This window comes from Lissotriton vulgaris, chromosome 8, assembly GCF_964263255.1.
Source record: "Lissotriton vulgaris chromosome 8, aLisVul1.2, whole genome shotgun sequence".
NCBI lineage: Eukaryota > Metazoa > Chordata > Amphibia > Caudata > Salamandridae > Lissotriton > Lissotriton vulgaris.
In genome coordinates, this window is record NC_141696.1 from 774,356,067 (window position 1) to 774,369,913 (window position 13,847).

General features: G+C 38.4%; 1 protein-coding gene across 1 annotated transcript in view; it reads left to right on the forward strand.

The window, feature by feature from the left end:
- Positions 1 to 13,847, forward strand: part of MXRA5 (matrix remodeling associated 5) — a 230,304-nt gene that overhangs the window by 155,635 nt on the left and 60,822 nt on the right. The window contains exon 3 of the mRNA XM_086934665.1: positions 8,390 to 8,780. Coding sequence (XP_086790791.1) covers positions 8,390 to 8,780 — 391 coding nt within the window. The remainder of the gene's footprint in view (positions 1 to 8,389; positions 8,781 to 13,847) is intronic.

Here is a 13,847-nt window from a genome sequence, read left to right on the forward strand (position 1 = left end):
CAAGAGGTCCTGACGAAAGCCGGGTACACTTTCCTACAATGGCTGAAACATGTTGACCAAATACCATCCTTAATAGACAGTTATTGTGTCAAACTTTCTCACACTCATTTTAATCTTGACACCATGATTTTCCCTAATAAAGTTTTCCTTAACCCCTTCCACACTCATGACGAGCTGGGCTCGTCATGGTGTAGCCTCCTCGTACACTGATGACGAGCCCAGCTCGTCATGAAATAAAGTAAAATGACAATTTCCAGCACAGGAGGGGAATTGCCTTAGCAGCCATGGAGTTAAATCATGGTAGCCAATTTTACATCTCACTTTTTGATTCTTTTTGCACACTTTTTTTCTCACTGCAATTTAATATCCCACGCCATTCCAAACTGATTTGACTTTTGGTACGATCCATCACTGGTGGTTCCTTGGGTTTGGAGAAGCACATAATTCCAACAGGTGTGTGGCTCCTTAACCGGACCATCTTTGGTTCTATCCCAGATGATGAAGCTCTGTCATATGGGTGGGCCGATGGGATTCAATTCCTTTTTGTTGTACACACTTTATAGGTAGACACAGTGTCCGTCACATTTTTCTTTGCCCCCATTAGTTCTACAGACCATTGACAGTCTTTTTGTATTGTTATACTGTGAATAAGGGGTTTGTCTGTCCTTTGGTCTTTAAACATTTTTCCCCTTAGACCCTCCACCAACCTTGTTTTTTGACTATTGGTGATACCCATTACTTTAGTAAACACTTTTTGGGGCCAAACATAGAGGTTTAATTAATCTCTGCAATGTGCCTTAATCATTTTTCGCACTTGTAATATTACACCAATTGGTAATTATATGTACCCTATCTGGTAGAAGTCTACAACTCAACATTGATCCTCTACCCTAATTAAAGCAAGTAACACAAGATGTACAAACAAAATCATTAAAAGGTGGAGTATGTTTAAAGTTGTGATGGATGTACTAAACCTAATGTACTGTGCACCCTTGTGACCCAGAATGATTTTTGACATAATGCTGGAGTGGTACCTCGCTGAGCCACCTTTCATATTTTGCAGGATGGTTTTGGTTGTGACCACAGATATATAATTGTAAATAAATACCAGCATGATTGAATGGTTGTCAGGATGACAACATAGCAGACTAGTGAAATTAGTGTCCTTGGCTACTATATGAAGAAACCTGAATAAGTGGACGATCCATTTAGGTATTGGGAAGATGATGTTATAATGATAAAGCAATAGATCAAAAACCAAAGCTAATATGCATTATACATAGAGGATATCCATCTTGAATGATGAATAACTTTACATAGACAGCGAACATTAAACGGTACACCAGTTACTAGATCACCCCAAATTACAAAGAGTAGTTAGTTCCAAAGTATGTTCTGCTTCTGATGAAGCCTTCTTTCATTGTCTGACCTAGCCTTAGTTTTGCGAAATAATGTATGGGGTTCCCTGTCCCAAAAATACATTAATTAATTCCACATTTGTAAAGCGTGAACTTATCACCTCTAAGGGTATCCAGGCATTGGGGAGATTTTTGCTCAGTGATACATGATGCTGAGTGAGCTGCCTGGTGCAAACCATTAGCCCTGTGCTCCGGGGTCAACCACTTCCGCCGCTGTGCCTCACCTCTCCTTAAGTAATTGATATCATCAATTTGTTATAAGTTGTGATGAAGGCTACAGAAAACAATTCATAGGTGAAACGCAGATTAAGCAAAATAAAAAGGAACTCTAATTCTGAGTGCATAAGAAATTAAGTGAATAAACACAAATAGGAATGAAATCACACAGATGATTGTGCGTATAAAAAGTGTGAGACAAGGTTGACATAATTATACATATCTTTAGGGAAACTTCAAAGGACGTGAAGTGGAATTGAACTGTTTTCAACTTATGTAAAGAATGCAGGATGTTTCTTTTAAAACATGTACATACAAGAGATGTTTTAATTATAGCATGTAAAGAAGAAATAAATCTATTTTTATAGTTGTAAAAAGTGTTATCTGTATTTTGCTAAGATAATTCTGAACAAATTGTGAATATGTAGCATTTTGTTGATATTGAGTGGACACAACATAAAACAAACCATGTCATTTTGGTTTTTGTGTAGTGAAATTAACTTTACATGTCAAATTAGGCACAAACAACATCTATGAGCAGGTAAGGTGCTCCCCTCGAGCACATATTTACATCAGACGTAGAGTAAATAAAAGGATGCTATGGTTCCTTTGCAGGATAACGACAAATGTACACCAAGATTGGTATCCCTGAGGCAATGACAGTATACATTATTTGCTGAAAACGTATAGAAAATAATATTTTTGTTACTCACAGAAAAAGCACGACCTAAATGTACTGAAGTAATATTTGTGATGTGTAGACTCACAGTTATTTAAATAAATATACCTAAATCACAACAAAAACACAGCAGATCCTAAAATTATAATATTTGTCTGGATTAATGTTTGGCCCATGATACAAATTTACCATACTATTCTGGTTCCCGATATTTTGACATACAAGCTAGAACAAAAGCATAAAAAAATAACACAGCACAGTGAATAAAGAAAGCAAAACATACTCGACCACAACGACTCACTAATACAACAACAGGATATTGTTTTGATGTTTTCTTGTTGATTGTGACGTTTTGTGTTTCTCTGTTGCAATAAAATGTTAGCGTGTGATTATGATTTAGTGTTGTTGTGGTATGTCGTGTTGCTAATGCTTGTGTCACTGACCAATTTTGTTGTTTGGTCCATGTCCTGCATTTGTTTCTGACTTTTGTATTTTGCTTTTCTATTCTGCTAATGCTGTGTTATTGTGTTGTGCTGGTCCATAGTGTTGCGTTCTTGATTTGTTGATTTTTGTTTATGAATAGCACTTTGTTGTGGTTTGTTGTGCTATGTTTTGTATTTCATCTACAATCTGTCTGCTTCAACATGCCAAGTAATCTTCTCGACATAAAAGTGTAAAGGGGTTTGGCACCAAACACTATGCTCTTTCCCTCCGAAGACATGTAATAAAGCCTAGCAAAAAGGATTCATGGTGTAGATGTGTGATGTGGCATAATGGGTTATATTCATTTCCCCCACTCATCACACTTTGGTCATTTTTGTTAATTTTTCTCTATATCTTCTATGCCCAACAGTTAATCTCAAATGCTTCAGTTACTAATATGCAGCAAAAAAGTTTTAGGATCTGATTTGGGGGTCGCAAGACAGTTGCTACGGAGTTTGGACAGTGAAGGCACCATCTCCGGTGGCCCAGTACTGATCAGCTCATTCATTCTGGAGTTTCCTGCATATTCAGTGGTAAAATTTTGCCAAAATGGTTTCAACACTTAGGAGGAAACCACTACTGAAAACAACTTCAGAAATCCTGACATTTTGCTCTTAATTTTGTTGGCTTGTCTTTGAAAAAATAATGACAACTCCTTTGCTTTGGATGAGTTAATACTTTTCAGGCCCTGAACCACCATAGTTCATGTGGTGGTCTCAGACCTGAAAGAAGCTGATGAGGTTTATGAATAAGAGCAGACCCTTGAAAGGTGGTTTCTCAGGTAAAAATGTTGATGGGCATTGGGCGGGAGAGAGGATATTTTCAAGAGATGAGCCAGCTGACTCTGTCATCAGAAAACCAGTGGTTTCCCCATCTCTATAAAAGAGGAAGCATGATTGAGTATTGGGCAGATAGAACATCTGCTCATTTTTGGTTGATACACTTTTGACACCCAACTCTAAATGGAAACCAGTGGCAGTGTGGTAGTATTTAAAGTAGATCACTACCTTCTACCTAGGAATTTATCGAAAACTGATAAAATGGATGGTTATAGCCTGAAGTCAGAGGAAAAGGTCTTTAATGAAAGTGATGGACTTTAACAATTATCATAACCTGAGGCAGAAAGGTTATATTACTAGAGCAACAGTCCACCTACATGGGGTAAAAATGTATACATTAAAAAGGAAGAAACAGGAAATCCAATACTGGAATGTTGGCGCACAAGGTCTGCACAAGCCATTACTGACCCAGGACATAGCCACTTAATTCTTCTATGGAGATCTCAACACTCCAAAAGTTTAATAACAATTAATAAAATATTGCCTACTAGAAAAAAAAACATCTCTTCCTTCCCCAGGGGGCGTCTCCACTGCCATATTTGTAGGACATCTATTAAAGAGAAATCTCTTTTTTGCAATGTTTTTTGTTGGTGCCTTTAGCTAGGCTACAGAGAAGAAATCAGGTTTTATCAGTTCTCCCGTACTCTGCAGTAAACATTATTATTTACTTTTAGAATTTTTTGTCTTCAGCATATAGCCAATCAGCTGCCTAGTGTTTTCCATCATTCATTAAGCTTAAAATGAGGAACAAGTAATTTGCTGCAATCATTAAATAATCAAATATGCCAAGCTGAAATATGTCCTAAGAAAAGGTTCCCTAAGGTATTAATTAAGCCATCTGTTGCTAATATTTCACAATAGTTCATATGTCATGATCATTTAAGCAACATAATTATTTGTGCAACTATCTATAAAATGATTTTTTTGACAGTACTAGGTAAATGACATGCATGTGAAGGCACTTTTGAGTTTAGTCTTGCCAGAACACATTCTATACTGAGATAATTGATGCATAGTTTATTTTAAACAGCATGATACCTCATTTGGTTAAGGCATATATAGAAAAACAGACATTTTTTAAAGTGCATGTTTGTATTACACATTCCTTGTAAACATTTATTGGGGTGTACGCACGACCTTCAAGTGCCCATTAATACACTTAGAGGTAGTTCTTAAGTGAAAAAATGTCCATTAGCTGCTGATCCCTTTTAAAGGCTAAATGGGAACATGCGTCAAGATAAGGAATTGCGATTCTTTAATAGCATTTTTTAAAGAATCACTAATTAGGAGTCGCAATGCCTTATGCATGTAGGTTCCGCAAAAATAATAGTGATTCCTACACATTCCCTAATAGCGAATTGCAAATTGCGAATGCTTTCCTATTCATTCCTATGGGCTTAGAGGCCCATAGGAATGTATGGGGAAGCATACACAATTTGCAATTACCAAATAGGTGATCACAAATTTCGAATGCAATTGCAAGGGTGATAGGGGGCCTAAGCCCCCCCCCCCCGATACACCCCAAAAAAGGGTACGTGTGGACATGTTGTGCACACACGTCCTAAGGGTATGTGTATGTGCCACATGGCACATAGAAAAATGCAATTTTGTGCATTTTTTTAAGGATTTGCAAATTAACATCAACTTGAAGTTGATGTTAATTTTCGATTTCTTAATGCAAAATCGCATTTTGAAAATGCTTCTTGGATTGCATGTAGGGAATGGCGAATTGCGATTCCCTAAATGCATTCGAAAAATAGGTAATCCCTTAAATTGCGATTACCTATTTTGCTAATGCATTTTGGGTTGATGCATCGCAAATGGATTTTGCCGGCTTTTTACCGGTCGCAAAAGATTTTTATATTGATGAATCATTGCAGATGTTTCAACATGCTTTGAAATGCGGAGTACTTATAAAGAAACAGGTTGACACGTTTTGGCCCATTGAGCTAAGGCCTCCTCAGGACGCTGTTACAAGAAATCGTAGGGAGTCCTAGATTTCAAAGTGGTCCAACTCCGCTTACACAGATTGATACTCTCTATGGAATTTATAGTCCAACTTACAAAGTTATCTCATAAAGAGTGTTTCAATGCAGGTAGCTGAGGAACAGACCCGTTTTCAAAGGAAACCCTGTATGTGTGGGCAGCGTGTGTGAATAGATATTCAATGGCATACTGATTAGGCCGTTCCTGAGAGAGCGGGTAAGGGGAGTAGTTGGTGTCACAGGGCCAGCAGAAGCTGAGCTGAAAGTCATATAGTCGCTATCTGTGTCAGCATCTACAAGTAAGGATATGTAACGAGCAAACCCACATATTTTGTAGGTTGTGTAGGAGAGATGAGTAACTGTGCATGCAAACTAATTGTGACAAAAGGTTTAGTCTAGACTAACACGGTGATGCAAATCTTAAAGTTTTACATGCTCCACTTCATTTTGTTTGCTTTGTTGTAAACAGGTAGTTACATTCCTTGTTTTAGAAAAAATTAGAGAGGGACTCCTTAAACTCGTCAAGGGAAATCAGGTACAAACCTATATCAAAAAACACAATTCCCTTGGCTGTATTTCAAATCTCCATCACAAATGGTTGAACTAATAACTCACAACCTGACACTGACTATATTCATAAAGATATTCTTTATTACAAAAAACTTTTTTTTTGCTTGCAGGTTAAAAATGGTTGTAACTATACCATCAATAAAAAAACACAATAAAAACAAATTACATACATTTACAATTTCATCAATCCTGATATTTATATCCCACAGACAATAAAGATAATTCTCCTATTTTCTTATTATGACCTGCACAAGAAGAAAAATAAGAGGCAATCAACTCCAGTATGACACAATACCCCTTGTCATATACCAGTACACATTCAAATTTGATTTTTTGTAAACCAACAAACCAATGTTATACTCTTGTTTGTCATTTGGCTCGATATGGTTATTCTTTGAATTGTGTTCACCCCTGCGTCAACGCGTTTCGATGGTACTTCCCTTATACACCCATCTTTATCAAGACCGTTAATTATATTGCCTCTTGTTCATGTTTTTCACAAGTTTCTGTCCTTAATCCTTACTCACGGAGAAGATTTATGTCATAGACAGGGATCCCCATTCTACCACTGGTCTCCTGTTGTGTTACTCTCTTGGTCGGCTTAGTTTCCTGTTTGTAGCTTCTATTTAGTTTTCAGAATCTTCTCATTTGGTTCAAATCCTCCAGAGAGAATTATTAATTTAAAACAAGTAATATTGTCCAGCTTATTTTTGGTCCTTTTTATTTTCTCAATCTGCCCAATAAAATCGTTTTTCCTTCTGTTTGTTGTCGCTGTCCTCCTAAAGCCCTTATTGCTAGCTCTCCGTGATCAATGGAAGAGTTATTGGGTCCGCAGCGTCCCTATGGGCAATCGTAATCTTCACCGTGTTACGAGCGTACGTTCGTTGCGCCTTCACTCTGTTCCGTCTGTTTTCAATCATTTCAAATAAATTCCTTGCACAATGCAAATCTGGTAATACTAAAATGCAGCATGCTTTGTGTATTTTATTTGTAAAATGCATGTACATACATTCACCGAAATGTATAGGCATGATATTGGATTTAAAGGAAAATAGATTTGAAATCAAAGCCAAAAACCACCCAAGGTTATGAAGTCCGTAATATAAGCTATGACCTAATGTTTATGTTTTTTATGCATTAATTAACCAGACGCAAGTCTAGACCCAGTGTCCAGCAGTGTGCAGCTGGTTGCACGGAATTTGATCAGAGATATATAGGTAATTATTACTAAATATGAACTTTTTAATAATATTTGACCACAAAGTTATTATCGGGTTGGAGATGGCAAGACAATGCAATGTGGATTGTGAGAAGAACCTCTTCCAGGAAGGTTTAATGGCATTTTGGGAAGGGCATATAATGCCCTAACAAGAATGTTTTCAGTTCTTTTATGAGTCGGGCGGAATCAATCTTGACCTATAGGCAATGAAAGTTCCTTTCAAATTCTGGCCGTTTAATATGAAAACGAATGCTTCCGAATGTTGTAGGGCTGGCTTACAGACAGTTTTAGCAGCGTCGCCAGTCTCATGTTTATTTCAATCATGCCTGTTCATCTATTGATCTATTCAACTGTCATTCACATATTGCTTCTCCCCACTGCAGCATTTAACATGAAATAAAGGGTCAGCCCACTACATCCTTTGGCTGACTTCCACTGCAAAAAGCGGCATTTTCCATGATCTCATGTGCACAATTGAAAAAGACTTCACTTCTGTGCTAGTTTTCCTTGTGCATGGGCTAATGACCTGCTCCTTTATTTTTAGCTCAATTTGTTGGGTCTTTTCTGCAAAAAAACAAATAAGATAATGCATTCTTGACAAGGCAACATATATTGGGTTTGTGAATGCTTGTTTTCATTTGCCTCCAGGATTTTATAGTTGACAATGGCATAACTGCTTGTTGTTATCCGGAATAATGCTGCTTACGCTACCTACCGTGTGCAAACTTCAGAACATTCGCCAATGAATAAGAAAATAATATTTATTTATGTAGCACGTACTTATTTATTGATGATTTTTAAGCTGCTACATGCTGCGAGGAGGCCACTACAGACTGTCTTCTAGCAAACCGTATAACATTTCCAATGATCAACTTTGTGTATTGATGTAGGTGATGCCCGCGTATTATCTATTTAGGCTGTTTTATCACTAAACAGTCTTGAACCAAAGAGCAACAACACGTTTTCCTTTTTCATTCCAGGTTTTCAAAATGAGCTACAACAAGTTAAACGTCATCACAGGCCAAACCTTCCAGGGCCTTTCAGGATTAATGAGGCTGCACATTGACCACAACAAAGTTGAATTCATCCACCCCAATGCCTTCAATGGGTTAACCTCCCTGAGACTGCTGCATCTAGAGGGGAATTTGCTGCAGCAGCTGCATCCCTACACATTTACAACTTTTGGATTCCTGGATTATTTCCGGCTATCCACGATCAAGCACCTGTATTTGTCTGAAAACAAGATTACTACTCTTCCAGAGAAGATGGTCGACTCCATGCCACAGCTTGAGAGCCTTTTCCTGCACGGAAATCCCTGGGCCTGTGACTGCAATATGAAATGGCTTCCTAAATGGGATAAGCAATCTGGAGGTAAGAACATGGTTCCACATCTTTGGGTCAATAACCGTTTGTTGTTACGCAATTATATCATTTGATAGTCTGAGTAAATATTGAATAAAATTATGGCTTGGTCCGGTATTTTCCGGTTCTTCCAATAGAATGGTACTGTGAACAATTATATTGCAATTTCGTATAAAGATCTGCTGTATATTGCAATGGTTTAATACAATGTGAGAGAAGTCTTCCTGTACAGAAGAATTTGTGAGCATCTTTCCCTGACAGAGGTATTTTAAAAGTAATACTAAACAACAGGAGCGGGTTTGGTACATACTCATGAACGATGCATAAACAGTGAGAGAATTTTAAGTGCAAGTGATTCAAAGAAAATATAATTTTGCCATCTGGAGTGCTCACCATACACCGCTAAAAGAAAGTTTTGGGCCCTTTTGCATTTTCCTTAATTAAGCTGATATTCAGACGTTAACATTATGGTTGTATGCTACCAATGCTTAAGATTGAGTTTTTTGGTTCCATTTAGAGTATACTTGGTGAGAGACTTTACAGTCTATTTTAACCCCAAAATTACTTTTCAGCATCAGATTCCCAGTGGAAGAAAGGTTTACAAAGAGTGGCATTGACTATATAAGAAAAGAGATCTGTAGCTTGCTCTAAAAAAGATGGAACCTATGCCTCTGAGAGCATACCACTGATTCTAGATCCTTTAACACTGTCCTTAAAGACAAGCAGTGAAGGTGGGTCTTAAATAATATTGAGAACATAAAACAGTTTATAATAGATGTGCTGGATTAATGTGTAGGCTTTAATGACAATTAAATGCTTTTAAATGTAAAAAGTGCACTAAGCAACCGTATCTAATCATACTAGGCCTCAAATGGCAAAAGCAACATTGCTTGAAAAGCCAACTGACTAGAATTGCTGAACCCCACATAAAATTTCAAATTCTTAACCTTTCTATGAACATGTTTTCTTAATAAATATTAATTGCATGAATGTTTTCATCTAAACTCTGTAGTATGTTTCTACTTACACAAAGACCACTGTTAACACATGATTTAAAATTGTCGTTTAGTGAAGTAAAGAAGACAACCTCATGTAAAAATGCAGCATTTACACTGACCTTGACATCTTTTAACATATTTGTTTTATTCCAAAGGATGGTGTTGTGCAAAATGTTTTTCTTTCCATGATATAGATGTTTCAGCTTTTACATGGACCATTGTCAGCATGAATAAAACTTGCCATATTAGAAGGTTAGAGATGTAGTTATACTTGGAAAAGTAGTCTTGAATGAGCAAGTAACCCACATAAATTTAAAAATAGTACAACATAGTAGCAAACTTAGATATTACTGTCTGTGGACCTATGTCCTGTGTGAAGATGAGGAATGAACATGTTCCTATTAGAGCACTGAAAACTGATTGGACTAGAGGAGGAGAAGATACATCATGAATATTGCAATATAATTTTCAACTGCTTATAATAGTGCGTGTTCCTAGAGTAGGTTATCACTTGCCCATGCAATTTTCCATTTTACCCCTTTTCCACGCTGCTCTGAAACTACTGATTTTCTTGAACCGCTCATTATGGGAAGTTCTGCTCTGATTGATTTTTGATTGGTTGATCTGCTTTATAAGCTGAAGTTTTATACTTAAACTGTCACACTCTCTCGCGACCTGGAACTCTTTCTGGGCTCCACCTGACACCATTCTCTCCCAATTCCTTTAATAGAGATTCTTTCCTTTATGGAACGTGCTTAATGGTTTTATTGCAATTTATTCATTGGCTATTGATTATAGATTTCTAATAAGATTCTAATGACTACAACTTATGGATTTACTTATGATGTAATAAAGTTAATTTACTAAAAAATGTAAAATAAAACCCTTTAACTCATACCAAACGCTCATTATTGACAAGTCAGAATAGAAAATGTGGTTATATTTATGTGATGTATTGCTTCTAATAGACCTTTGTTGGAGGATAGCAATGATTAGCCCACATGATGGTAAACCGAGTTTTTCTTTAAACTGATCACCTCTCCAGCAAAAGTGAAGTTCTGAAAAACACAGAAAATGAGTGTCCCAGCAACCACGTTGTAGGTCTGGTATTTAGAGTAGGAAATATTGTTGTACCTTTATAGCCAAAATATTGAGGACGAAAAAAAGTATGTATTTCTACACTTATCTCCACATACATGAACCATGAAGCTAATAAAAATATATATATATATATATATCACGCTCCAAATCCTCCTCTAATACGAGAAAGATGACAGCACTCGGGGGTTACTCATGAAAAGTGCAGATTTATTGTTCCTTGCAGGCACCCTCCACAAACGCGTTTCGGCGTGCTGCCTTCGTCAGTGTGGTATATATATATATATATATATATTCACTGAAAAAAACCATAGGTTGCAGACATGTTATAGTTAGGAATTAGCATTTAAAAAACCTTAGAAATTCACTGAAAAAACCATAGGCTTTAGGGGTGTTACAGTTAGCTGGACATTTCACTCAAAACCATTGAAATTCCTCCGTTATAGTTAGTTCTGCTAACTATAGCTCGCGCGCCTCCAATCCACTTCTGATGATGTCACATATTACATCTTTCATGACATGCGCCACAGAGCTGCATTGCAGGGAGGTGTAAAAAGGGGCACACCCTGGGCCACCTCTCTGCAACACAGCGCAGTGGCACTTACTGGAAGCACCTGGTGGGCTAGTTAGCCCCCAGGGGACTTCAGGATTGAAGGGGAATTATTTCCCCAACTTAAAACATGCCACAGGGCGTGTTTGCACACGTTACCTCAGGCCCCGTCCCCTCCCTTCGCACCTATGTAAACGTGCCCTGTGTCTGTTTTAAGTTGAGAGATTAGGTCCCCTTGAATCCTGAGGGTCCCTAGGGTCCAACTAGCCCACTAGGTGCCTCCAGTATGCGCCACAGAGCTGCATTGCAGAGAGGTGTAAAAAGGGGCACACCCTGGGCCACCTCTCTGCAACACAGCGCAGTGGCACTTACTGAAAGCACCTGGTGGGCTAGTTAGCCCCCAGGGGGCTGCATTGCAGAGAGGTGTAAAAAGGGGCATGGCCTCATTACACCTCTCTGCAACGCAGCCCCCTGGTGCATACTGGAGGTTCCTGGTGGGCTAGTTAGCCCCCAGGGTCCCCCAGTATGTAAGGGCAATTAGTTCTCCCTCTGCAAACGTGCCAGGGGGCTGCGTTGCAGAGAGGTGTAAAAAGGGTCGTGGCCTCATTACACCTCTCTGCAACGCAGCCCCCTGGCGCATACTGGAGGTTTCTAGTGGGCTAGTTGTCCCCCAGGGACCCCCAGAATGCAAGGGGAATTAGTTCCCCCTCTGCAAACGTGCCAGGGGCCTGAGTTGCAGAGAGGTGTAATGAGGCCATGTCCCTTTTTACACCTCTCTGCAACGCAGCCCCCTGGCACATACTGGAGGTTCCTGGTGGGCTAGTTGGCCCCCATTGACCCCCAGTATGCAAGGGGACTTAATCCCCCAACTTAGAACGCGGTACGGGGCGTGTTTGCAAAGTGGTGAAGGTAGGGGGCTGGGGTAGAGGTGATATGTGTGCAAACATGCCCTGTGGCGCATTTCACATTGGAGAATTGATTCTTCTTCAATCCAGAGGTCCCCTAGGGGCCAACTAGTCCAACAGGTACCTCCAGTAAGCACCACGGAGCTGCGTTGCAGAGTGTTGTATAAAGGGGGCGTGCCCTCTGAACACCTGTCTGCAATGCAGCTCCCTGGCACATACTGGAGGTACCTGGTGAGCTAGTTGGCTCACAGGGGACCTCAGGATTGAAGAGGAATTAATTCCCCAACCTAAAACGCGCCACAGGGCGTGTTTGCACACATGTTACCCCAGGCCCCGCCCCCTTCCTTCACCATTGAGCAAAATATTCCTGTAAAATCAGCCGAATTCCGATGTACTCACCTGTTATCAGGAGAGACCTCAGTGCTGCATCTTTCAGCCCACTACTGATCCTGAAAAGTAATTCTAATCGTAGTTACAGTAACTTGAATTTCCTTCCATAGGCTAACATTGACTGGTTTCACTTGGAAATTCTTCTAAGTGTGGAGTTTTGGAACTTAAAAAAATTCCCCAAAAATTAGCCGAACTAGGAATTCTGATTTACTCACCTGTTATCAGGAGAGACCTCAGTGCTGCATCTTTCAGCCCACTATTGATCCTGAAAAATAATTCTAATCGTAGTTACAGTAACTTGAATTTTCTTCCATAGGCTAACTTTGACTGGTTTCACTTGGAAATTTTTCTAAGTGTGGAGTTCTGGAAGTTTAAAAAATTCATAAAAAATCAGCCGAACTACGAATTCCGATTTACTCACCTGTTATCAGGAGAGACCTCAGTGCTGCATCTTTCAACCCACCACTGATCCTGAAAAGTAATTCTAGTCGTAGTTACAGTAACTTGAATTTCCTTCCCTAGGCTATCATTGACTGGTTTCACTTGGAAATTTTTCTAAGTGTGGAGTTTTGGAACTTAAAAAAATTCCTCTAAAATCAGCCGAACTACGAATTCCGATATACTCACCTGTTGCCAGGAGATACCTCAGTGCTGCCTCTTTCAGCCCACTACTGATCCTGTAAAGCAATTCTTACCATAGTTATAGTAACTTGAATTTCCTTTTCTAGGCTAACATTGACTGGTTTAACTTGGAAATTTTTCTAAGTGTGGAGTTTTGGAACTTTAAAAAATTCCTCAAAAATCAGCCGAACTACGAATTCCGATTTACTCACCTCTTATCAGGAAAGACCTCAGTGCTGCATCGTTCAGCCCACTACTGATCCTGAAAAGTAATTCTAATCGTAGTTACAATAATTTGAATTTCCTTCCATACGATATCATTGACTGCTATATAAAATATATATAAATTAAAAAATATATTAAAAAAATTACAATTTCAATCTTTTAAAAACATTTATTTTTCAATTTCTATAAAACATGTCATGTAATTTAAAAAATAAAATATATAAAAACAAATAATTTAAAATAATGTAGTAAATCAGTATAAAAAATATAACAATTAATACATTTAAAA